This window comes from Martes martes, assembly GCF_963455335.1.
Source record: "Martes martes genome assembly, chromosome: 6".
Taxonomy (NCBI): domain Eukaryota; kingdom Metazoa; phylum Chordata; class Mammalia; order Carnivora; family Mustelidae; genus Martes; species Martes martes.
This window is the reverse complement of record NC_137893.1, coordinates 119,974,189-119,997,832: the sequence shown is the minus strand read 5'-3', so window position 1 is coordinate 119,997,832 and position 23,644 is coordinate 119,974,189. Positions and strand designations below refer to the sequence as shown.

At 55.1% G+C, this 23,644-nt stretch overlaps 1 protein-coding gene across 2 annotated transcripts; it reads right to left on the bottom strand.

Moving 5' to 3' along the window:
* Positions 1-144: 144 nt before the first annotated feature.
* Positions 145-23,091, bottom strand: NOTCH4 (notch receptor 4; the record flags this gene model as incomplete). 2 transcript variants are annotated; one of them, XM_080806636.1, is made up of 30 exons in its annotated part: positions 145-2,172; positions 2,354-2,451; positions 2,956-3,103; positions 3,314-3,609; positions 4,137-4,275; positions 4,366-4,447; positions 4,601-4,820; positions 5,306-5,481; positions 5,591-5,974; positions 6,569-7,092; positions 7,918-8,030; positions 8,265-8,517; positions 11,093-11,277; positions 12,152-12,302; positions 12,668-12,755; positions 12,975-13,092; positions 13,313-13,465; positions 13,747-13,892; positions 14,698-14,857; positions 15,694-15,816; positions 15,903-16,016; positions 17,124-17,237; positions 18,652-18,846; positions 19,125-19,280; positions 19,397-19,633; positions 19,750-19,872; positions 19,948-20,295; positions 21,712-21,980; positions 22,174-22,255; positions 23,034-23,091. In XM_080806636.1, 30 exons carry the CDS (start codon positions 23,089-23,091, stop codon positions 1,462-1,464), a joined length of 5,964 nt encoding a protein of 1,987 aa, XP_080662762.1. In that variant the 3' UTR covers positions 145-1,461. The 2 variants fall into 2 exon arrangements, with proteins under 2 accessions (XP_080662762.1, XP_080662761.1); XM_080806635.1 differs by having other exon boundaries at positions 4,375-4,447.
* Positions 23,092-23,644: the final 553 nt, after the last annotated feature.

Below are 23,644 nucleotides of genomic sequence, written 5' to 3'. Positions count from 1 at the left end.
GGAGTTTTAATAGCACCTGCCTTGTAGAATTGATGTGAGGATTAAATGTGATTAAAGTATTTGGCATATAGTGAATGCTCAATAAATGGTAGTCACTATTAGCTTTTTTTTTTTTTTTAAGATTTTATTTATTTATTTGTCAGAGAGAGAGAGCGAGCACTGGCAGATGGAGGCAGAGGGAGAAGCAGGCTCCCTGCCGAGCAAGGGGCCCGAAGGCAGCTGCTTAACCAACTGAGCCACCCAGGCGTCCCCACTATTAGCTTTTTAAAAAAAAATATTTTAGTTATTTGACAGAGATATAGTGAGCGAGGAAACACAAGCATGGGGAGTGGGAGAGGGAGAAGCAGGCTTCCTGCTGAGGAGGAAGCGGAATGGCGGGGGTGGGGGGAGTGGGGTGTTGGGGCTCAATCGATCCCAGGACCCTAGGATCATGACCGAGCTGAAGGCAGTCGCTTAATGACTGAACCAGCCAGGTACCCTACTATTAGCTTTCAAAATCCTCATGCTTCCATGTCTCAGGCCCCTCACCATTAAAGAGGTGTAACCATGTTCCTGAAAGGTGGATAATGTTTGAGGTGCCCTCTCCAACTTGAGGCTTTAGGAATAACTAAATGCCCTTGGAAGAGGACAAAGGATATGCATGGTTTAGTGTGTGTGTGTTTCTCCCTGGGCTGAGAGATTCCTGCTTTCAGATGATACTCTAAATTAACATAGTACCCCCAAATCTACTTATTCTTGCTCTTGAACTGTACTAAAAGCCTCCATCCAAAGGGATGACTTTGATCGTAGGGCACAACATTCTGAAAACATTATGCAGTCATTTAATATTTTTTCCCATCCCACTCAACTCTTCCAAAAAAAGGGTTAATATTTCAAATAAGCTTTATTATGGGGTGACAGATTGAAGGTTCTTAAATAGAGATAGAGGTGAGAAGAATGGCGCCTCATCCCTGCGATGGATTGTTGAGGGAAGTGGTGAGAGTGCAAGGAATCATCAGCTGGAGTGGCCTTGGCCCCCCACTTCAGCACCTACACAGTGCCTGGCACATAGTGGGCCCTCAATAAATATTTGTCAGCCATTTGTGGGTGGTGTGTGTGATGGGTAATAGAGGCTTCCTTTGGATACAATATACAGGAAAGAACATCTTACATCTTATATGTCTGTAGTTACTGGTTCCAGTTCAGAGGTACCTCCCCAGTTGCACTCCACCCTTGGGTAGCTCCTCACCCTTATGCCCTGGGAGAAGGGCTAGGCCCCCGTCATTCCAGCATCCCAAACCCTTTTTCCAGGGCTGCAGCTTCTCCACGTGGAAGACGGAGTGGGCATACACTCATCTGGGGAAGGACAGCATACTCATGACCCCTCACTTTTGGGGCTCCGGGATCTTAAAATCTGGAGTCTTTCCAGACTGTCCCAGAATGGGTGCCCATTTTTAGAATCCCTCCCTGTCATGTAGCGTCCTACTTTTGACCCTCGCTTTCCACGCTTAAAGGTATTACTTGGTGAGTTGAGGGACCCCAGGCAACTTGAGGGGATCCCCGCTCGGGGGACGGCGTAAGGCAAGGAGGCGGAATGGGAGTGTTGGAGGTAGGGCCGCAGGGCCCTAGGGTCACCCAATCGCAGGGCCAGTCATCAGCCGAGGCCCCACCCCCGCTTCCGGAAGCGACCCCGGATCTTCCTTGCACTATTGCAGGGTTGGGCCGAGGCCCGCGCATGCCTGCAGAAAACCTACGGGCTCCGGGGCGCAGGCCTCCTCCAGCTCCTTTCGAAAGACCCTGGCGATGCGAGTAGGCTCCGCCCCCGCACGCCGCCCATTCTACGGACAAAGTCTGGGCCTGCAGACATGCTCCGCCCCCGCGCGGGCTGGCCCCGGCCGACAGAGTCCGGCAGCGCGATGGGGCCCCGCCCCCGCGCGGGGGTAAGCTGCCGGACACTGTCCGCGAGCGGGGGAAGGGGTCCGCCCCGCGGCCTGGCGTGGTTTTGTGACGCGCCTCCAGTGACCCCGCCCCCTCCAGCAACGTCAGCAGATCCCAGTGATTGCGCTGTCGGGCGATGTCCCCGGGCGCTAGCCCGGCCTGGTCCCGCAGTCCGCGGGCCGCTCCCAGCCCAAGCAGCAGCTGGGCCACTTCCACCGCCCCTTCTCGGGCCGCGAGGAACAGCGGCGTCTGCTCCTGTGCCAGAGGAAACCGCCAGGGGGCGAGGTCAGGGAGGGCCACGCCCACAGTGGTCTTTCCGGACTCCACCCATTGGGCACCGGCCCTTCCCCCTTCAGGTCGGGTGGCGTTCCCGCGCTTTTCCCCTCTCCCACGCCCTGTTTTGCTTTGTTTTAGTAGAGCCCGCTCCTGGTCTAACCCTGCTGTCCTGGGCGTCTTTGTCGGCTCCGGCCTGGAGAAGGGAGCGGGCGGCCCGGGCGTTGTTCACGGCGGCGGCCCAGTGCAGCGCGGTTTTTCCTAGGGGACGACGTGGGTGGTGGTTACTCCGAGGCTGGGAAACAGACGCCTGGGTTCCTGTTTCCCACGGATTCTGGTTTTGGGGGAAGGACTTATTTGGGCCCGCGGGGGTTACCTCAAAGGCGGAAGCGTTACCCGGGTGACCGCCGGCCGGCAGGAAGCCCTGCTTCTCTTAACGTCACCAGCGGGCAGGAGGGACAATGGGGCATTGTTCTGGGCTCAGTAGGACCGGGAGACCTACCCCCACTAGACCTCTCCCCCTTCTCACAGACACTCCTTCCTCAGCCTAGTTTCCAGTGAGCTAGGGCAATGTGGGTATGTTGTTGAGGATGACAGGGGTAGGATTCCATACTGACGTCGCACTGCAGATTTACCACCCTGATGGCTAGGTGGGAGGGGATCCCCCGTCTGCAGTTGGTCTCTGCTGCTTCCTTTTTTTGCATCTTATCTCACACTCCATCTGTGCCACTTCTCCACAGCACACCAACCTCTCCAGATCCGTACCCCATTTATCTCTGGCCCCCACATCTGCTTGGGCTGCGATCAGTTCTTCAACCAGGTCCTCCACCGCCAGCCTGGCGGCCAGCATCAGGGCTGTGGTCCCGTCCTCTGTCCGTGCATCCACTGCAGTCTGTCTGCTGCGGAGTAGGAGCTGGGGGTCCAGAGAGGGCCAGTGACCTCTGTTTGTCCTGGACTGCTCGCTCAGGCCCCTCGCACTCTTAACCAGCTCCCAATCCATATTTGGCCATCTGTTGTTTCTCTTTCAGACTCCCAATGTCACATCACCTTCCTCTCTGCCAAACCCTAGGGGATGCTTTTGCCTTGCCCCTTGTTCCCTTTAGCGACCCCAGTGTGCACTGACCTGGCAAACCTCCCGAGCATCAGCAGCCACAGCAGTGTGAAGAGGGGTGCGCCCTGCTCGGTCTGGTTGGTTGGGGTTGGCTCCAGCCTCAAGGAGGCGGCGGGCAGCAGTTGGCCGGGAGAATCGGGCAGCCAGGTGCAGGGGCGTCTCCCCAGTGCCCACAGTGTGAGCCTGGGGACAGGCCCCTCCACCTAATAGGGGTTCCCAGGGCTCAGGGCTTCCCAACCATGCCCCCTGGAAGGTCCTGGACTCCACTCCCCCACAACAAACTGCCGACATCAGGGGTGTTACCCCGTCTGTGGATGGGAGACAAGAAGAATGGGAGACAAGTCAGTCAAAAGGACGTGACTAGGGGAGGAGGAGAACATGGCGGTTCAGGGAGAATCATAGCCTGAGGTGTCAGGAAGCCCAGCTCTGGCTCTTGATTTTGTGTGTCTTTAGTCAAATGACTTTTTTACTTTTTTCTGTGCTTCGTTTTCCTCATCTGTAAAAGGAGCCAGTGTGCCTTAATTCTTAGACGTTCCAGGCAGTGGTTCTCAAACTTGAGTCTGGATCAGACTTACCTGGAGGGCAGGTTAAAATACAGCCCCTAGTATCTCAAATTTCTGAGTCAGTAGCTCTGGAGTGGAGGCTGAGAATTTGTATTTCCAACAATTGCCCTGATGATGCCTGATTCTTCTGTCCCGGGACCACACTTTAAGAATCACTATTCTAAGGCACTAACTCTAAAGTTAGTTTTCTCAGTTCTAATATCAAAAGGCTTTCTGATTATAAAAGAGTCAACAGGAGTTTTCCTTTTCTTGGTCTGGGTTGACTCACATACCAGGTCCACGTGTGTCCACGTCAGGGACATCCATCTCTGATTCCTGGGGAGGAGTCAGCATGGCTGCCTGGGGAAGCTCCTGACAGTCACTGCTCAGAGGCCAGAGCTGGCACTTGGAGGGTGAGGCCGTTTCTTCAGCCTTGGGGATCAGAACAAGGATCAGTGAAGGCTGACTCTTCCCTTCAACTCTTCCATTACCTCAGGACCATTCCTGCCCCAGTACTATCATGTGGCCCACCTCCTCTCCTTCCTCGGGGCCTGAGCACATCACAACTCCATCCTCATCAACTTCTGCCTCTGGCTTCAGTGCCCTGGAAGGGGTGTTTGGGTAGAGTACCTTCAGGGTCCCCAGGACTTCCAGCAGCCTTCCCCCACCCTCCCCTTCCTCTGTCATCAAATTCTGATCATAAATGTCTCCACAGGAAAGCGTCCCCTCCCTGAGCCCCTTTCCTCCTCACTCTTACTTGAGGCCAATGCTGTCTTCACCCAGGGGAGGCCGGCGTCTGCGGTGAGCCGGCTGAGTTCGAGGCCTTCGAATGAAGCCAGGGGGCAGCCAGAGGGCCCCATGCTCTCGGCGCCGTCTCCGGATGAGCTGAAGGACCAGAAGAGCCCCAAGGGCCAGGAGAAGCACCCCGGCCGCTGGTGAGCACAGCACAGGCCAGGGAAGCTGGTTGGTGGGTGGTGCTGGCGGGAGAGAGACAGTCACAAAAAGAGACCATTTCTCGTGAGGCTGGGTACTAACCATGAGACCTCTGGGCAAGTGCAGTAACTTCTCTCATCAGTTTCCTCATCTGCAAAGCGGGAATCATAATAGTACCTGCCTCATGGTGCTGTTGGGAGGATTAAATGAGTTGATACTATAAAGCCCTTAGAGCAAGGCCTGGCCTGTAGTAAGTGCTGTATGGGCTATGATTCTTTCCTGTACTGTGAGCTGTTTGACAGAGGGATGATTGACCAGATGATAAAGGTTAGGATAAAGTACTTAGGGAAATGAGGAAGGAGACTGAAGAGCAAAGGGGCCATGAGGAGATCCAGTTAGAGAATGAGAGGTTCACAAGGGTCAGTCTCTACACCTACCATCTGCGGTCCCTGCAATCCTGTGTCATTTGGCCTCCATTGCTGGAAGTGGGTCGGGAGCAATGTCAGGGGAGATGAGGGGGGTCACCTACCGGTGCCAGCACGAGGATGGGCAGCCAGTAGGGGTCCCGGCAGCAGGTGCTCCAGGGCCCCCACTGCTGCCATGGCGGCGAGGAAGCGGAGCAGGAGCCCAGGATCCCAGGGACAACGGGATGCAGGGTGGTCAGGGCCACAGCGGGACAAATCCACACCCATCACCACCACAAACCTGTAGGGGAGGTGCCCCAGAGACCCCTGTGTTGGTCCCTGGCTCCCTTCCCTCCACCCACTAAAAAGCTGGTGTCTGGCACACCGCCCTCCCGGCCCCACCTTCTTACCCAGTGCTGAGAGAGTCTGTCTCCTTGCCCACAGGCTGTGTGTGAAGGGTTGCCTTCTCCTGATGGGAGATGTCCGGGGTTCCTCCCAGCTCCTCTTCGGCCTGGGGCCCAGGATAGGGGTACACCATGTCCTTGCCATCACTATCCTTCCTTACCCAGAGCCCCACTCTAAGAGTCAGGGATAGCACCCGGGCTAGGGCAAGCAGCTGCTGGTCCAGGGCTGGGGGGCTCAGCACCACCAGCAGGGCCAGGGAGGGCCCCCATTCTGAATCCCCATCTTTAGGCCTGCAGTCACCTCCATCCCAGCCACATTCTGCAGTGTTGCAGCCTTTCTCGCAGTGCCCATTGTGGAAGTGATCGTGGCAGTACTGGTCATAGGCTGGACTGTGGGGTGAGGAGAGGGGGACTCAGGATCCCCAAAGAAACCCGATCCCCTTTTTCATTCCAGAGAGATGCCTGATATTCCACTGCCTCTAGGGTACTGATTGCTAAGTGGGGAGAGCTCTGGAGCAACAGGCTTAGTCAGGTCCTGGGTAGCAGGTAGTCCAGACCCTCTAATGTCTGTTACACCCTTGTCTCCTAAGACTGTCCCCTCTCCCTACCCTCCCAAGCTCTCCTGTCTCCCTGAAGGAGAATCCGAGGCCCTTTTCCCTCAGGGGTGCTGGTTGCTAGGGTAGATACTCCATGGCAACAGGGCAGAGAGAAAGAGGCTTGAGGCTAGAGGTCCCATAACTCTGAGGAGGCCAGACAGAGGCAGTGCCCTCCTTCCCAGTCCCCATGTTAAATATTGATGCTGCCCTACTCCCCTGGGCTGGAGCCCAATGTCTTCTACCCCTACTTAGCAACCGTTATTAGGGTGGAAACTCCCCGGAGCTTGAGGCTGTAGTCACACTGCAACGCAGAGGCATCTATGTCCTTCCTCCTGCCTCACTCTGCCCTCCCCCACACCTCACCCCCAAGTCAGGGTTTCAGGCTCACGTGCAGGCCGGAGGAGTCTCACAGTCGTAGCCATCAAACAAACATTCAGCAGAGTCACACTGCGGGTGGCACTGCCCATCCCGGAAGAGAAGCCAACACCGGGAGTGGGACGGGCAGCCCTTCCAGGGGTCCGGGACCCCCAGAGAGCAGTCTCCCCCATCCCAATTTCCTCCAGGGCCGCTGCAGCCAGCGTCACAGGCCCCATCTCCACCTCTGCCCTTGCATCCCTTTGCTCCAGGCCTCTGACACCGGGGCCCTGGGGAGCTGGGAGGGCAGGAGCATCGGAAGCCTGGGGCCCCAAGTCCAGGGATCTCTGAGCAACTGCCATTGTGTAGGCACGGAGAAGGAGGGCCACAGCCGTGAGGAGCCGGAGGGGTCAGGCAGTCAGGGCCCCCGTAGCCACTGAGGCAGGCACAGCGGGGTGGGAAGCCAGGCTTGGGGGAGGGCAGACACAGGCCACCGTGGTGACAGTGATGGAGGCCACAGGAGGGGGCTCTGTGGCTGCAGGTGGGGCCCTCAAAACCCTGTGGAGAGAAGAGAGATATTGGGGGAGGCTCTTTATTATTCTTTCAACCCTCCCCCAGACAAGCAGACTCTCAGTGGGTCTTATAGTCTCATATCTGGAAGGGGCCTCAGAGAACATCAAGTTCATCATTTTATAGATGTTGAAACCATGGTCCATGGTACTTTCACACAAGGACATATTGCACAGTGGTGAGAATGGATGAACCACAGCTATGTGCAACAACCTAGGAGACTAACCACCTAGAGAGTGGTAGTAATTAATATCTTCATCCTTGTACTTATATACTTTATAAGTACTTTTACTTATACTAAAAGGCTTATATAGTTTTCCTTCTCTGGAAGGGGAAGGGGATAGAGGAAGACATAAGCACATGTGAGTTATCGTTTATCAGTTTATGGATGTTATGTTATAAGAATAATACAAAGAAAGCCATGCACAAATCAATGATGTTAGTGTATCATGAACCAAGGCTTACAGTTAACCTGATTTCATGCATCTGAAGTCCATAAACACACACACACACACACACACACACACACACACATACAGGTAAAAGAACTTATCCAAGGTCTCACCCAGCTTGACTTTGGGGTCTTGTCTTAGGCAGTGCCTGTGATTTCTGAAAATTCCATTCATGCTACCACCTGATCCTGCCTTTCCCCCTGAACTGGTTCTGAATCATTTACCACTGTAACATGGGCTAGCTTTCACCAGTAATACACCTCTAGTGCTCCCTGGGCTCCCCTCTAGGATGCCAGTTCAGGCATTCTCACCTTGCATCAGTGTTGGGGGCAACAGAGAAGACAGCTTTGCGGTCACTCACCTGGGGGCAGTGACAGGTGAAACCCAGGGGTGGTCCTACTATAGTCTCACAGGACCCTCCATGGGAGCAGGGCTGGCTCTGACAGGGGTCTGTCTCCACTTCACACCACTGGCCTGTGATGGGGTGGGATCAGGTGTCACACCCTGCTTCTGTCACTGCCTCCTCCCTAGCTCATTCCTGGGAATTAACCCAGCCCTACCTGCTCAGGCAGGGGAATCCTGGGCATAGTCTCTAGGGTGTGGTGTGGAGGCAGGGGGATGGACACAATGACTAGGTTGCCTTGTGGGTGGGGATTGGGAGCTCAGCTGTGCCCCAGATGTGCCTGCACACACCCTCCCAGACCTCACCCGTGTATCCAGGCAGACACTGGCAGTAGAAGGCATTGGCCAGGGAGTGGCAGGCTGCTGTGCCTGTGGGGTGGCAGGGCTGGTCCAGACACTCGTCTACGTCCCCTTCACAGCGCAGCCCCACAAAGCCTGGAGGGCAGGTGCAGTAGAAGCCTCCAGCTTTGGGGGTGCAGGTCCCATGGTTGTGACAGGGCTGGGATTGACAAGCGTTGGATTCCTTCGAGCAGTTCTGTCCACTGTAGCCTGGGGCACACTGCAGGCAAAGAGGGTCAGACAGGGAAGCAGTCATCCCGCCCATCCCAGCGCTACAGGGGACCCAGCTCAAGATCGTCTGTCCAGCCTTCTCCCCACCTTCCAGTTCAAAGCATCATTCAGTTTACCGTCAATCACAGCCCTGTGTAGCCCAGCCCTTCTGTCTCAACTCCATGACACACCGTTGTTCAGTGGCTTGCAACTTAGCCCATCCAGCAGTCCCAAAGCATCTTACTATCCATTGCCACTAAACAATAGCCCTGTTTTTGGTAAGACCTCCTTCCCCCACCACACCTCCACCAGGCTCTGTCATACTTTATCATTTTTTTTTTTAAAGATTTTGTTTCTTTATTTGACACAAACAGCCAGAGAGGGAACACAAGCAGAGGGAGTGGGGGATGGAGAAGCAGCCCCCACCCCCAGCCCCCTACCCCCCGACCCCCTCCAGGGCAAGCAGGGAGTCCAGTGCAGGGCTCAATCCCAGGAACCTGGGATCGTGACCTGAGTTGAAGGTAGACGCTTAACGCTTAATGACTCAGCCACCCAGGCGCCCCTTTGTTGATTAATTTGTAAGCATTTACTGAATGCCTACTTTGTGCCGGGTATTGTTTTAGGCACTAGGAATATGAAGAGAATTAGAACTCCTCCCCACTTCTGTGAAGTTCTCATTCAACCAGAGAGAGAGACAGCATTTATTATATATGGTTTCTATACATAACCTCATAAAACTCTCCCCCAAACCCTGCAGATGTGTTATCTCATTTGATTCTCACTTTACAGAAAAGGCAACTGATTCCTGGAAATGCTGAGTGACTTGCACACGTCACACTGCTAACTGGTGGCAGAGCTGGGATTCAGTGCTAGTCTGTGATGTCCTAACCAGTGCCCTTAAGCATTTGGGGCTTGTTTCATGCCGTTCTGCTAGTGGGAGCAGGGTCATTGATGAGGTTCTGTACCATGGGCTGAGTTCTTGCAAGAGCAAGGAGAGCATGTAAGAACACAGTACCAGCAAGGCTTCCGAAAGGTGGAGAAAGAGGGAGTTACAGAGAATCTGGGGAGTGGCCAGAGGGTTGAGAGGAGCAGGTGAGTGGGGTGTTTTGGGGATGTCTGAGAGAAGGAGTCTCAGGAAAGGGGAGGTAAAGCTGAGTCATGGGTGCAGGGCTGTTCACTACTAATTAGTACATTGCTTTCATGTGTGTTTGAAAATGTTCATAATAAAAAATTAAATAAAAAAGTCAAAGAAGGGCACCTGGGTGGCTCAGTGGGTTAAAGCCTCTGCCTTCAGCTCAGGTCATGATCTCAGGGTCCTGGGATCGAGCCCCACATTGGGCTCTCTGCTCAGCAGGGAGCCTGCTTCCCTCCCTCTCTCTGCCTGCCTCTCTGCCTACTTGTGATCTCTCTCTCTCTGTCAAATAAATAAATAAAATCTTTAAAAAAAAAAAAGTCAAAGAAAATGTTTAGGGGATCTGCATCTTGTCTTTTATTCAAAGTCTGGGGGTTTTTTTGTGTTTTTTTGTTTTTTTTTTTTAAGATTTTATCTATTTATTTGACAGAGATGACACAGCAAGAGAGGGAACACAAGCAGGGGGAGTGGGAGAGGGAGGAACAGGCCATCTGCCAAGCAGGGAGCCTGACACAGGGCTTGATCCCAGGACCCTGAGATCATGACCCAAGCCTGAAGGCAGATACCTAACGACTGAGCCACCCAGGTGCTCCTCTATTTTTTTTTTTTTTTTTTTTTTGCTGTGTGTATGTGTGGCACAGAAGGAGAGGGAGAGAATCTTAGGCAGGTTCCACACCCACCCTGGAGCCCAAAGCAGGGCTGGATTTTATGACCCTGAGATCATGACCTGTGCTGAAATCAAGAGTCAGATGCCTAACCGACTGAGTCACTCAGGCACCCCCAAAGCTGGGAGTTCGGAGTACAGGCATCAGGCTGCTCCGACTTGAATCCCAGCTTTGCCTCTGTTGCTCAGTGACCAGAACCACCAAAGAGAGGCACAAACCCAGTCTGGAGAGAAGTTAGGGAAATTTTCCTGAGGAAGGCACCTCTTGGGCACCATCAATGGAAGAGGGGTGGGGAAGAGCATGGAAGAGCCAGTAAATGGGGTGTGCAGGGAAGCCAGCAGCTGCTATAGCAGAGAGCAGGAGGGTGGGGGTGGGGTGAGATGAGACCCGGGAGGCAGGCCGGTCACCAGGGCCTTGGACTTCACTGTCAAAGAGGTGGGCAGCCACTGAAGGGGTTTAAGTGGGGGAGTGACAGGCCAGCTTAACATTTTCAACAGAGCACCTAGTGGTGGAGTAAAGGCTGAGCCTCTAGGGCAGGGACAGGGAGCCCTAGGTGCCCAGGTAGCCTGCAGCAGAGGCCTGGACGGAGGCAGTGGGACAGAGGGTGAAGGAGGAAGGCCAGAGTTGATAAAGATTTAGGAGGCAAAAGGACATGATTTGGGGGTAGGCTGGCTATGTGGGGTAAAGAAAGGAAAAGCAGATGAATGCATTAGTGCCCTGCCCAGCGGCTTTTCCCGCATGCAGCCCACCCTTGTCTCCCCTCCCCGTTCTCCTCTAGGCCTGCTCACCTGGCAGAGATAGCCGCTGGGCTGGGCTATGCAGGTGGCCCCATGCTGGCAGGGCCTGGACTCACATGGGTCCACCCTGTCCTGGCATATGCTGCCTTGGAATCCGGGAGGGCAGTGGCAGAAGTAGGAGGAGCCTCTGTCGAGGCAGACACCTCCATTCTGGCACAGGGAAGACACTTCTGTGCCTGAGGAGAGAGGCAAACAGGGATGGATGTAGCTAAGTGGGGTGGAAAGTTTCTCAGGGGCCCCAGACCTAGAGCAGAGAGGCTCTTGGGGATCACTGACGTTCCTGGGGGAACTGACATTCCTCCCCCTCCTGGGGGAGGCCACTTGGAGCCTGAGGAGTCAGTAACTTCTGGTGCTGAAAAGGTTATAACATCAAGATCCCCCTCCTGCCTGTTGTGCCAGAATGGGGAGAGATACCACCTGCTAAGCTTTTTAGATCATTATAAGCAACTGTATTCTTAGTTTAAAACAAATCTCAAGGAAGAAAGAACTCAAAGGAAACTTTGGGAGGGGGGTTAACTAATGGGCTAAGTCTGTCCCCTGAATTTGCATCCTCTGATGTTCCCTCACCGTGATTCCCACCCCCTAAGCCCACAGGAGGCTCCTGCTTGAGTTCTGCTCATAGTAAGCCTCATTTGAATGAGGGGTGTGTTCTTTTACAAGGGGGTTGATGTAACATCCAAGTGAGTGGGAAGCAGCCGTTGAGTTGAGTGCAGTGAAGTGTGGTCCACTCTAGGTGAGTTATGATTGGTAATGACAGAGTTGGGTTGCTTTGCAGTGAGCTAGGTCCCGGGGGTCGTGTTAAGCTGGAGTCTTGTTGGCTGGATGGGCTGGTATTGCTTGAGTTGTGTTGAGCATGGGAATAGAAGCTGAGTGGTGTTAGGCTGCCCCAAGGGCGGAGCTGTAGCATCAGTAATAGTGTTTGGTCTGTGTTACTTTGACTCTCAGTTGGTTGTTTTGGACAAATGCTGTGTGTGCATGCCATCAGGGATCAGGTAGAGGGGGACACCCTTACTCTCTTCATCTGCTCCCCCTTGGTCCTTGGGTCAGTACCTTGGCTCAAAGTGGCCTTCTGACAGGACAGTGGCAGGTTGCAGAGAGGGCCGGTCCATCCTTGGAGGCACAAGCACTGGAAGGAGGGCCCAGTCTGGAGGCAGTGAGAATTGTGTGGACAGGGCTTCTGGGCACATAAGTCCATCAGAGTCTGAGGTTTGGGAGGGAGCATGAGTCAGGAGAGAATATCATGTGTTTAGACCCAGAGAAGGTTTTCTGCTAGCTCCTCAAAATCCTTACTTCTCAAACTCTCTCCTGGATGGTCTGGGGCCCAGTGATAGCCCCCCTCCCACCCTGGTTTCCTCTGATACCCACATCCCAGAGCATCCCTGGCATCAGAAATCCTTTCATTTTTTTCTATTCCATGCAAACCTCACTCCACTCCCAGATTCCAGACCCCCTTTCCTGTGGATACCTCTCCCCAGCTCCCTGCTCTGTCTTCTAGTCCCAAAAAACCTTTTCACCAGAGCCCTCCAGCCACCACCCTCCTCAGCAACTTGGCTCAGCACCGCTCACCTGGCAGCTGCCTCCTGTGTAGCCAGGGGAGCAGAGGCAGTGGGGACCCTGGGGGCTATCTTGGCAGGTTGCCCTGTTCCTACAGGGGCTGGAACAGGACAGACACAGGGCACAGTGGGAGAAAGTCCGGGCAATCAAAGGGGAGGGAGTGTGGGATGTGGTGGTGAGATGGGGAACCAGAAAGGGAAGCAGAGTGAAAGGATCTGCGATATGGAATGCGAGACAGCCTGGAGCCCCAGAGGAGATGGAGAGGAAGGGTGGGAAGGCTGAGGGGCCCCCTCCCTTCCTCTTGGGGGTCTTTGCTCACTTGTCTGCGCAGCTGGGACGGGTCCTTTCCTCACAATGTGGACCCTGGAAGCCCGCAGCACAGAGGCAGGAGAAGGTGCCAGGCCTGTTCACACAGGTACCCCCATTGAGGCACGGGGCTGGAGAGAGGAGGCTGTGAGGGTTTGGGTTCCTTGCCCGTAACCTGGCCTGTAGCCTTAGTCACACCACACACAGGACACACACGCCCTCCCTCCTGTCCCCATCAAAACAGCACCCCATCATGGCACCCAGTTAATTTGTTTTCATATGGCACAAACACACCCTGACCGGTTCCTCTATTCTCTTGTGGCCCAGCTGGAGGATGCGGTGGGCACTCACCAGAGGCACAGTGGTCAGTGCTAGTCTGGCAACGCGGCCCAGTGTGGCTCAGAGGGCAGGTGCAGGAATAGCCCCCGGGCCTGGGGCTACAGGAGCCACCATTGAGGCAGGGCCCTGAATGACAAGCTGTCACCTCCTCACTGCAGGTAGGCCCTGAAGGAAGTGAGTGGGGTCTGAGAAAGGGAATCCTCTTCTCTGTTGTCTTCCTCTACTCCCCTCCCCTTCCTTTTCCTCATCCCCATCCCTATTTTCTCCCATCCAACCTTTTGTCTTTTCTTACTGCCTCTTGCACATCACCTGTGTTCCCTGCAGCCCAGACCCCGTTCTCCTGGGCGGTGACCCAGACCCAGAGTCTTGGGACATGTCTCTACTGGCCTTGCCCTTGATTAGAGGGTGGCCAGCCCAGAATGTCTGTGGCTTAGGGAGGGCCTCACCTGTGTAGCCTGGGGGGCAGGTACAGTTGTAGCCAGAAGGCTGGGGCTGACAGGTCCCCCCATGGGCACAGGGCATGGACATGCAGCCCCCTAGCTCTGCTTCACATTCTGGTCCTGTCCAGCCCACGTCACACACACATGAGGATCTGGTCATGAAAAGAAAAGGGAGGGTTTTCTTCTTCTGGTGTTTTTCCCTTCATCCCCTCCCTCAATGGTCAAACCCCTAGGACCTCTTCTTTTTTTTTGCCCTGAGACTCTGGCCTCTTTCTTCAGTGGCTCTCCTCTCAGCATTGCCCCCTTCCATACTATACGTTTCTCCTGTAACTGTTTATTGTCTCTCTTTCCTTATCAGAAGGAAATCTCCATGAGAGCAGAAGTGTTGGGGTGCCTGGGTGGCTCAGTCAGTTAAGCATCGCCTTCAGCTTGGGTCATGATCCCAGGGTTCTGAGATCGAGCCTCTCATTAGGTTCCCTGCCCAGGAGCCTGCTCAGGAGCTCAGGGTCAGGAAGCCTGCTTCTCCCTCTCCCTCTGCTGCTCTCCCTGCTTGTGCTCTCTCTCTCTGTCAAATAAATAAATAAAAATCTTAAAAAAAAAAAAAAAGAACAGACACATTGTCTCTTTTGTTCTGTGCGGTTTCCCTAGTCCCTAGAAAAGTACCCACACATAGTAGATGCTCAGTATTTGTCTAATGTATGATGAATTGGCCCTGGGATCTAATGCTTTTCTTTCTGCTCCGACCCCCTAGCCCCTGGTTCCCCCCATGATTTATGACCTCTGCCCCCATGGGACATCACTCACTGGTCGTGCCCTCAAATTGGCAATGAGCTCAGCACTTTGCCATCTCCTTCCTCTTCCCTCTCGATTATTTCCTGCAGGCTCCCTGCTCACTGGCTGTGCTCTGCCCTCGCTGAGGAGGACAGGGGGACGGCGCAGGGAGGCCTGGAAGGTTACCTGTGGCAGTGCCCATGGTGGCAGCTGCAGTTGCCCTCAATGGGGGTACAGCCGGGACTCCCATCAGGGCATAGGCAGTGGGCCTTGTCCTCCCGATCCTGGCACTTTCTCGTGGGCTGGCACAGGTTGGGGACACATAGGGGAACCTCACAGACATGACCTGCAGTGGGGAGATGAGTCAGGGAGAAAACAGAGTCCCTCCATGTCCTCGATGGGGCCAAAGCCACTTCTTACGTATGACTTGCTCGCATCCCATGAAGCTGTCCTTCAGTGGCTCCCTGTGGCCTCAGGATACAGTCTAACTTCTTCAGAATGACACACAGGCCCCTGTGTGACACGATTTTCCTATAACTGCTGAGCTCCTCAGTTTTGCTCTGTTGCACCCCAAGCTCAGGATGTCCTGTGGTTCCTTAAGTGGGGTGCGTTTTTTTCCCTTCACACCTTTGTGCATGCAGTTACCCACAGCTAAAATATGCAATCACTCTATCATGACAAACTCCTACTCATTCTTCAAAATTTGGCTCAGCCATAACCTCCTCCATGAAGCCCTCTTATCTCTAGTCTGGTTGGCTGGTCCTTTGTGCTCCTATAGAATCCTGTGCAGTCCTCTCCCAGAGCACCTTTGGGCCATAACCAACAAGACTTCTTGGTCTCTCTGCACTAGATTTAAAGCCAGTTGAGGAGAGCAACTCTCTTATTGCGCTTGTGTCTGGCAGAGGAGACAATATGTTTTTGCTAAATAAGCAAATGAATGGCTTCCTGTGGAACCCTAATCATACATGATTCATAATTGGGCCCAGCATGTGCCCTAAGGATGACACCTGCTGTCAGCCCCAGGTTGTGCAGTTGTGCAGGTTGCACATGGAATAACTCCAAGGGGTTCCCGTCTCCTCCTCTTCTCACATCCCAGCCCTTGAATGCCTAGTTGTGACCTCTGCTCCACCCCAAATGGGCTCAGCTATCTTGCCAGTCCTTTCTAATGCCTCCCTGGCTGACCTGTGAAGCCAGAGGGGCAGAGGCAAAAGAAGGCTCCAGGGAGATCCAGGCAGCTGGTTCCAGCAGGGCATGGGCCACTCAGGCACTCGTCCACCTCTGCCTCACAGCGCGGGCCTTCAAAGCCTGTGGCACAGCAGGAGGGTAAGGAACCTGCCCAGAAGTCTGTCCTTTGCCCCACTCTCCCCTCCAGTGTTTGAGCCTTGGTTTACCTGGGAGACACTCGCAATGGAAGGATCCGGGCTGGTCCTGGCACTGCCCCCCATTGGCACAGGGAGAGCTCCCACACTCATTGATGTCCTCCTCACACCGGGATCCGGTGAATCCTGGTGGGGCAGGGAGTGAGTGCGGAGAGATGGCAAAGGTTGTCTTATGTTTTTCTTTTCTTTCCCTCCCTCCCTTCTTTCCTTCCTTCCTTCCTTTTTAGTGATTTTCTCTAGATTCATTAGGCAGTTTGTTACAAATATTTCTGACTGAGCTGTACAGGTATGATTTCATGGATTTAAATAAGAAATTTAGAGTTAATACTTAGAGTCTTCTCTTTACATATATAGAAATAACATTGCTACCAATGGCAATGGAAAGGTTCTTGTTTCAGATGGCTTGGTTTGGGGGTTCGTCTACATGTTTCATTATATAATGAGGCACCAATTTTGGGTCTTCTCAAATACTGATTTGAGTTTGAGAACATAATAGAGAGTAACTTGGTAAGTTCATTCTTCATATAAATAAGCCATAACTGGATATTTGTATCAAGGCTAAGAATATATTGTGTGAAAAGCATAAATGCAAGTCCTGGCCCTTCCCCTCACCAGGAAAGGTGAACCTGGAGGGCTTCCCAGAGAAGACACCTGGGCAGGTGGAGACGACAAGGGAATGATGCTCAGCCACCTGCTATCTGTGTGACTTTGGGCAAGCTACTCGAGCTCTCTAGGTTCCGGTTTCCTCCTCTGTAAAAGGAGAATAATGGAACATACCTTATGGTGTCATTGAAAGGATTAAATGAGGAATGTCTGAAAAGTACACAGTCAAGTGCCTGGCCTGGAGTAAATATTCAAAACATCCATTATCATCAGAGCAGGGAACAGAGGGGTCTGACGAAGCTGGAAGAGGAAGGCCAGGGCTATGTTCCCTGCGTCCAGGGTGAGCAGTGCCAGGACCAGCCTCGGATCCCCATGAGCAGGGAGAGCACACAGAGGACTCTGGAGGGCTAGAAAGGGTAGTTCGGGCGACTTGACAGGACAGAGATGAAGATGGGTGAGTATACAGGGAAGACCTGGGGAATGTAAAAGAGAGTTTGGGCAGCAGAGGAGCTGGAGAAATGGGAGCCTCCTTGGTCAGGCCAGAGTGAGCTTCAAGAGGTTGGGGGTGATCGCAGGGCCTGCACTGTGGTTCAGGGTGGGGCAGAGGGCTGGCGTGGGGTCGGCACTCACCGGGCAGGCATTCACACCGGAAGCCGTTGAGCAGGTTGTGGCAGTCGGCCTGGTTCAGGCACGGAGCAGAGGCACACTCGTCTGTCTCCACCTCACAGAGCTGCCCTTCTAAGCCTGAGGACATGGAGGTGTGGTGTGGGATGAGGCTCAGCCAGGTCAGCCCCACCTGGGCGGCTCACCCCTTCTGCCCAGGAGACCCGGGTTCTAGAACCAGCACGTGTCCCCATCAGGCAGCCCCTCCCAGGGTACGCTCTGCCTGCGGGCTGGGGAGATGAGCCTGCGGTCCTGCTGCTTGGCTGTGTAGCTCTGCCCCCTCCAGATGAGAAAGCTCAGGGAGCGGGGCACCTGCTGGGACCTGTGGGGGCAGCAGGAAGTACCTATTGGGGCCACACTCTGCATAGAAGGTGGGCTTACCCGGCTGGACTAATGAGCCTGGAGGTTCTCAAGGTACAAGTGAGACAAATGGACATCTACTTAGAGGTGCATCAAGCCTCTTGTTCTACCTGAGTGGGCCTCTGTGCCAGGGAGACCAGGAATTTCCAAGGTGGGTATTTGAAGGGCATTTGGGGACTTTGTTGGTTCCATATTTGTCCTGTATCTTTGTGCTTCTCCTGGTATCCACAGTCTCACCCTGAACTGAAACTGGATGAGCCTCCAGTCCTCAGCTGCCTCCCACGTCTCGCCTGGGGAATCTGCTTCTGAAGATCCTCGGCATCTATCCCTGTCCCTTGGATTGCTGGATGGTTTTCTCCACTTTTGACCTTGGATGCTGCTCCGCTGAGAAAGGCTGTTTTGTGTAGTGGTTAAATCTACAGAAGCCCTGGGTTTGAATCCCGGCCCTGACACCTACTAGCTGGACAACTCACTTAACCTCTCTGTGCCTCCGTTTCTTCATTTATAAAATGGGCACAGCAACAATGCTGACCTCATAGGATTGTTGCAAAGATGACAAAAGGCGTGTAAGATGCTCAGGTGGTTCCTGGCATGAAGTAAGCTAGTATTTTCCTGGTTTCATTCAGCTTCCTGGTATTGGCTCTATGTCCCCGGGGAGACTTTTCTCCCCCTCAGAACTAGATTGCAGGTAGGTACAGCCCTGTGGCACTTTTTTTTCTGTTGTTCCAAATCCAAGCGCACAGGCCCTTTGGGATTTAAAGGGCCTCTACAGGGGAGAGTTTCTGTGATTAGGAGGAACATTCTGAGTTGGCATGAGCAGAGGCTGCTGTTCTGCTCTTCCTTGAGCAGCTTCTGTGTACAGTGGACCAGGCTGTGCACTTTACAATGACTATGAAATGAATGCTCTCCCCTCACCCAGACTTGAGCGGTGTGCAAGCTTGCTATCATCTGTGGCAGCCCTTCTCCTAGGAGCCTTGGGTATCCCAGAGCGTTTATCTGGGGTGGGGAGATGAGAAGCATTCTTTGGTAACTGAACCTAGCTAGCCTGGGGCCGTTTGTATTCTGCAGGGGTCATGCCTGGGGGGTTTAGGATTAGTCCCCTGATTCTATACCCAAGGCCCCATGCATCTTGTACCTGGTGGGCAGAGACAGTGGAAGGTGGCGAGCAGGTCCAGGCAGGTGCTGCCGGGGTGGCAGGGCTGGGACAGGCACTCGTTGTGATCAGCCTCGCAGCGGGAGCCCGTGTAGCCAGGGGGACAGAGGCAGTCAAAGGAGCCAGGGGTGTTGAGGCAAGAGCCGCCGTGTTCGCAGGGACTGGGGCCTTGCTGGGCTGGGAGGAGAGAAGAGTCAGGAGTCCGCAGGGGCCCGGGATGGAAGGGCAAGGAGGCCAGACTGCCAGGGAAGGCACGAGGGCCAGTGTCTTTAAGACACAGAAGGACTAAATGGGGTCTGGAGGCTGAGCACTGGTGAGAAGACTATGTAGGGAAGAGATGCCAAATCTGGGCAAAATCAGGAAAAAAGAGATGATTGTATTTTTCACTTGAAAAACAATTTGCAGAGGCTGCTTGGGGGCTCAGAGAGGATCTGATGTGGGCGGGGGTGCCTTACCCATCTGACACTCGTCCAGATCCTGGTGGCAGGTGGGCCCTGAGTAGCCGGGCTGACACAGGCAGAGTGTGGAGCCTGTCAGGGGATTGGTGCTGCACTGGGCTTCCCCGTGGCACGGCTGGCTCAGGCACATGTCCTCCATGTGGCACAGGAGTCCTGGAGGGCAGGGTGGCCGTGAGGCTCTCCGGGGCCTCTCAAAGCCCCCAGCTGCCCTTTTTGTGCCTCTCTCACTTGCCGTCTATACCACCCCCTCCCTGGGCCCGCTGTCACACCTGTGCGTCCGGGTGGGCAGAGGCAGGAGAAGGAGCCCACGCGGTCAATGCAGGTGGATCCTGGGGCACAGGTGGCAGCAATACAGTCATCTAGGTTCTCTTCACAGCCTGGGCCTCCCCAGCCGCTCACACACACGCAGTGGAAGCTGCCAGCCGCGTTCTGGCAGGTACCCCCATTTCTGCAGCGAGGGGAACCAGGAGCCTCACATTCGTCCACGTCTTCAGAGCAATCCCAACCTGCAGGGTCGGGTGGGAAGGGGACAAAAGCTGGAGCTGGGAGCCCTGTGAGGAGGGAAGGCCAGGGGCTGACCACCTGGGTCGCAGGTGCCGTGGACTTGTCTTACATGACTCACCTGTCCAGGCCTCTGGGCAGAGGCAGCTGTAGGTGCCCAGCCCATCCTGACAAGTGCCCCCATTCTGACACTGGTGGCCAGCACAGTCATCTGGGTTCTCCTCACAGCCTGGGCCTGTGAAACCTGACAGGGTCATGAGATTAGCTGAGGGAAGGTGCCCTCCTTACTCAGGGAGAGGGGCTGCGGGTTAGGACACACCTTGGGGGCAGAGGCAGAGATGGAAGGTAGAGTCTCTCCCTGGAAACGGCTGACAGGTGCCCCCATTGGAACAGCTGCTAGAGGGGCAGGGTCCTGGCTGAAGGTCACAGTGTGGATCCTCTCGCCCAGTGGGGCAGAGACACCAGAAAGATCCCAGCGTGTTATGGCAGGAAGTGCCCTTAGGGCAAGGTCCCGGGTCCAGGAAACACTCGTTGATATCGTGTTGGCAGGCGTGGCCCTCGAAGCCGGGTGGGCAGAGGCACTGGATCTGGGGGTGTGTGGCCAGACACACCCCTCCGTTGATGCAGGGGTTGGCCGAGCAGAAGTCCTGAAGCTGACACTGCTCACCTGAGCCAGAGGACAGAGAGGGCTGTCGGTAGCACTACACAAATCCCAGCTCATCTGAGAGAACGCAGCTCTCAGGCTGGCTTCTCTCTGTGGCTGATTTTCATGTTTCTTTCCCTTTCCCCCCATACCCGCTTTGCCCTGCTCCACCACCCCTTGCCATTCTGGAAAATATGACATGTAGTTGTTGGTGGGAGTATGGCCGATTGGCCCTGCCTGAGAAACTCTGGGTCACCTTTCCTTGGTGGGGAGGTGAGAACTCCCAGGAGACTTAGCATTTTGCTGCCCCCCCCCACCCCCGGCTGTGCGCCCTCGGGCAGTTCTCTGGCCTCTCTCCTCTGGATTCCCTAATCTTTGGGTGGGCACAGTGTTCCAGATGATAAGGAGACGCCCCCCTCAGCCGCTGGCACAGGGGCAATGGCCAGGGGGGTGGCTGGCACTGAGCTAAGTCAGCCCCTCCTGAGCATGTCCCCTATCCTCTTCTCAACAACTGTATGTGGACATCAGCAGACAACCAAGGACATAGAGAGCTAGTTCAAGGGCACACACTTCCTTGGTGGTTGGGCTGAGAATGGCTGCCCAGAGCCCCTGCTCGGAGCATGGGGCCTGGCAAGTTAACACTGATGGTGCTTGTCACACAGCCTGGCCTCTCAAAATTACCTGGGCAGTTAAAAAATCTCCATGCCTAGACCCACCCCTGACCCACTAAATCAGCTTCTCTGGGATGTTTAGGGGCTGAGCGTGGCCAAGTGTGAGAAGCCTGGTTTCTAGTCCACCGCTCATAGCGCACTTTCCTACCCCTGTGGCCTCCACTGCCCTGTCTAGTCGTCCAGTCCCCACCATCCTCGTAGGTCAGAGGGGCCTTCCTCTCCAGGGGCTCTCCGCTGTTCTGCACTCCTGACTGCTTCCTCAGGCTAGCACATCCTGCCCCCCGGGGTCCCTCACCTTGCCCCAGGGCTGCACCCCTCTTCCCAGGGTTGACACCCATTCCTCTCTCTGGGCCAGATCCTTTCCACCAGCACATTTTTCCAGGCGCTATCACGGGCTCCCACTTCTCAGAAGAGAGGCCATTCAGATGTCCATCAGGCAGAATCCTGGAGGTTCCCCCTTCCCCCACCTTGTGCTGGGCAAGAACCCTCTAGCTGCTGGGTGGAGGGGCCAGGAGTAGGGTTAGGGCGGTACACTAAGGGGGCTATGGCAGTAGCCATTCACTGACGGGTTTGGAAATATTTCAACATTTTAACCATTGGTACCGCTGGGCTGGTGAAGGTCAGTGTCTGGTAAACGGTCAGCAAGAGTAGCTTCTTGATTCTCACAGCCTCTGTCTTCAGAAGGGCTCCCTGTCGCTCAGACTCCGGTTCTATCTTTCCCAGGCCCTGCTCCTGCCTGTCCCCTCTCCCTCACTCCTGCAGTGCTCACCTGTCCATCCAGGCAGGCAGAAGCACTGTGGGCGGCCTGAGGCCTGGATGTGGCAGCGGCCCATTTTGGAACAGAAGGAAGAACAGGGGTCCTTGAGTTGGGCCTGGCACCTCTGGCCAGTGAAGCCAGAGAGACAGGTGCAGGAGAAGCTGGGGGAGCCTGGGAGGGTGGGAAGCAGGGCTTGGCAGCTGCCCCCATTCTGGCAGAGCTGGGCATCCAGGCAGGGGTCAGGAAACTGGCAGGTCTCACCCAGGAAGCCAGGGGCACATCTGAGTTGGGGGGGGGGAGAAGAAGACTCGTGTCACTGGGCCCTCTTTGCCTTCTCTCCCACCTCCCTCCTTTGCTTTCCTTTCCCTTCAGAGCCTTCACCACCTCCCTTTCTCCTTCCTTCTCAGTCCTCCCTCAGCCCTGCGCTGCCCCCCACCCCACCCCCAGTCTCCCTCTCCCAGGAGGCACACTCACTGGCAGGTCCCTTGTCCCTGAGATAGGTTCAGGCAGGTGCCTCCGTTGGCACAGGGCTCTGGGGAGTCCCCACAGTGCAGCACTAGGGATGGAGATGAGGATGGCTTGGGACTGGGGAGATTTGTGCTCCCTGTTTCCTCCTCCGGCTGCTTTGGAGGGACCTACCTGCACCAGCTCCACACATGTGCCCTCAACCACCACCCCGCTCTGTTCCCGGTCCCCACGTGGTGCTCCTGCCCCAGCCCCTCCCACCCTGCCCCTCCCAACCACAGGCCTCTAGATTCTTTCAGCTCTTAATCCCCGCCCCCTTTCCTGTTTATTCTCCAGCCTCCCAAGTCCAACCTCAGGCTCCATCCCTGGGAAGCAGGACAACAGGGCTCAGGAGGGGGGCCCAAGGGACTCCAGGAAGGTGAATGGTTGAGACGTTGAAGGGATTTCCTCCCGGAAGGGCCCAGCATTGAGCCATCCGGGGGGTGGGGACAGCTGGACCAGGAAAGGGACTCGGTCAGCCCTTGACCTTCCCGTGTCTCCAACTCCTGCTTTCTTGTCGCAGCCTACCCTTAGCAGGTGGTCCGTTTTTTCCCCTCTTCACCTCCTAAATGCGATTGTGAGGGCCTGCTCTCTCCCAGCTCCAAGGCCAGTTGGGTTTTCCCTGGGGGCAGGCACCTTCCCACCCATTCCCTTGATAGTCACCATCTCTGTGACTTGTGCAACTCCAGGGGCAGAGTCCTCCCTCCCTGTGTGAAACACTCCTCCATCCAGTGTCCCCTCAAAGCACGGGGCTTGGCCCTCTGTCCCCAACCCACCGACAGCCTCTTAAAGAAGATGGGTCCCCTCACTTCCCCTGCCCCATGCCTCACCTCTGGTCTTGACGACTGAGTGACACAGCAACAGCAGCAGCAGTGAAGACGGCTGCATTCCAGAGCACCAGCCCAGACCCTGAGCCCCTCGTCGCCCTCTCAGGCAAGGACCTTGAGAGCCCTCACTGTGGCCGGAGCCACCTCCTCTGCTCCCACGGCCCCTTCCTCCTCCTCTGCCTGCTGCAAGCCTCACGTCTGAGCTGTTTCCTGAGTCACACAATGTCCTGGACACCCTAGTGATGGGAGGGGGAGGGGGAGGAACATTGAGGAGGATGAGGGAGGGGCCTTCTGTCCCTGACAACCCCTGGGGAGAGGGGGTAGTGGGACTGTGTGGCTGGAGGGCAGGTGATAGGAGGGGAACACTGGGCTGGGGGTGGTGCTGGGACTGAACCTTATTGTGTGGTCTCCCCTTTCTAGAGATGAGAATGGCAAGGTGTCTGCCCTTTGCCTTGGGAGGGTCAGGACTGGGAAACAGAGGTGTGAGGTGCTGGGACACCTCTTCCAGTTCCGTATCCGTGCTTCTTGGACAATCTGCAACTTTCCATAAGTTGAAACCACTAACCTTGGTGGAGGGAACCCAAGGCATTTTCTTGTCCTTACCTTGGCCCTTG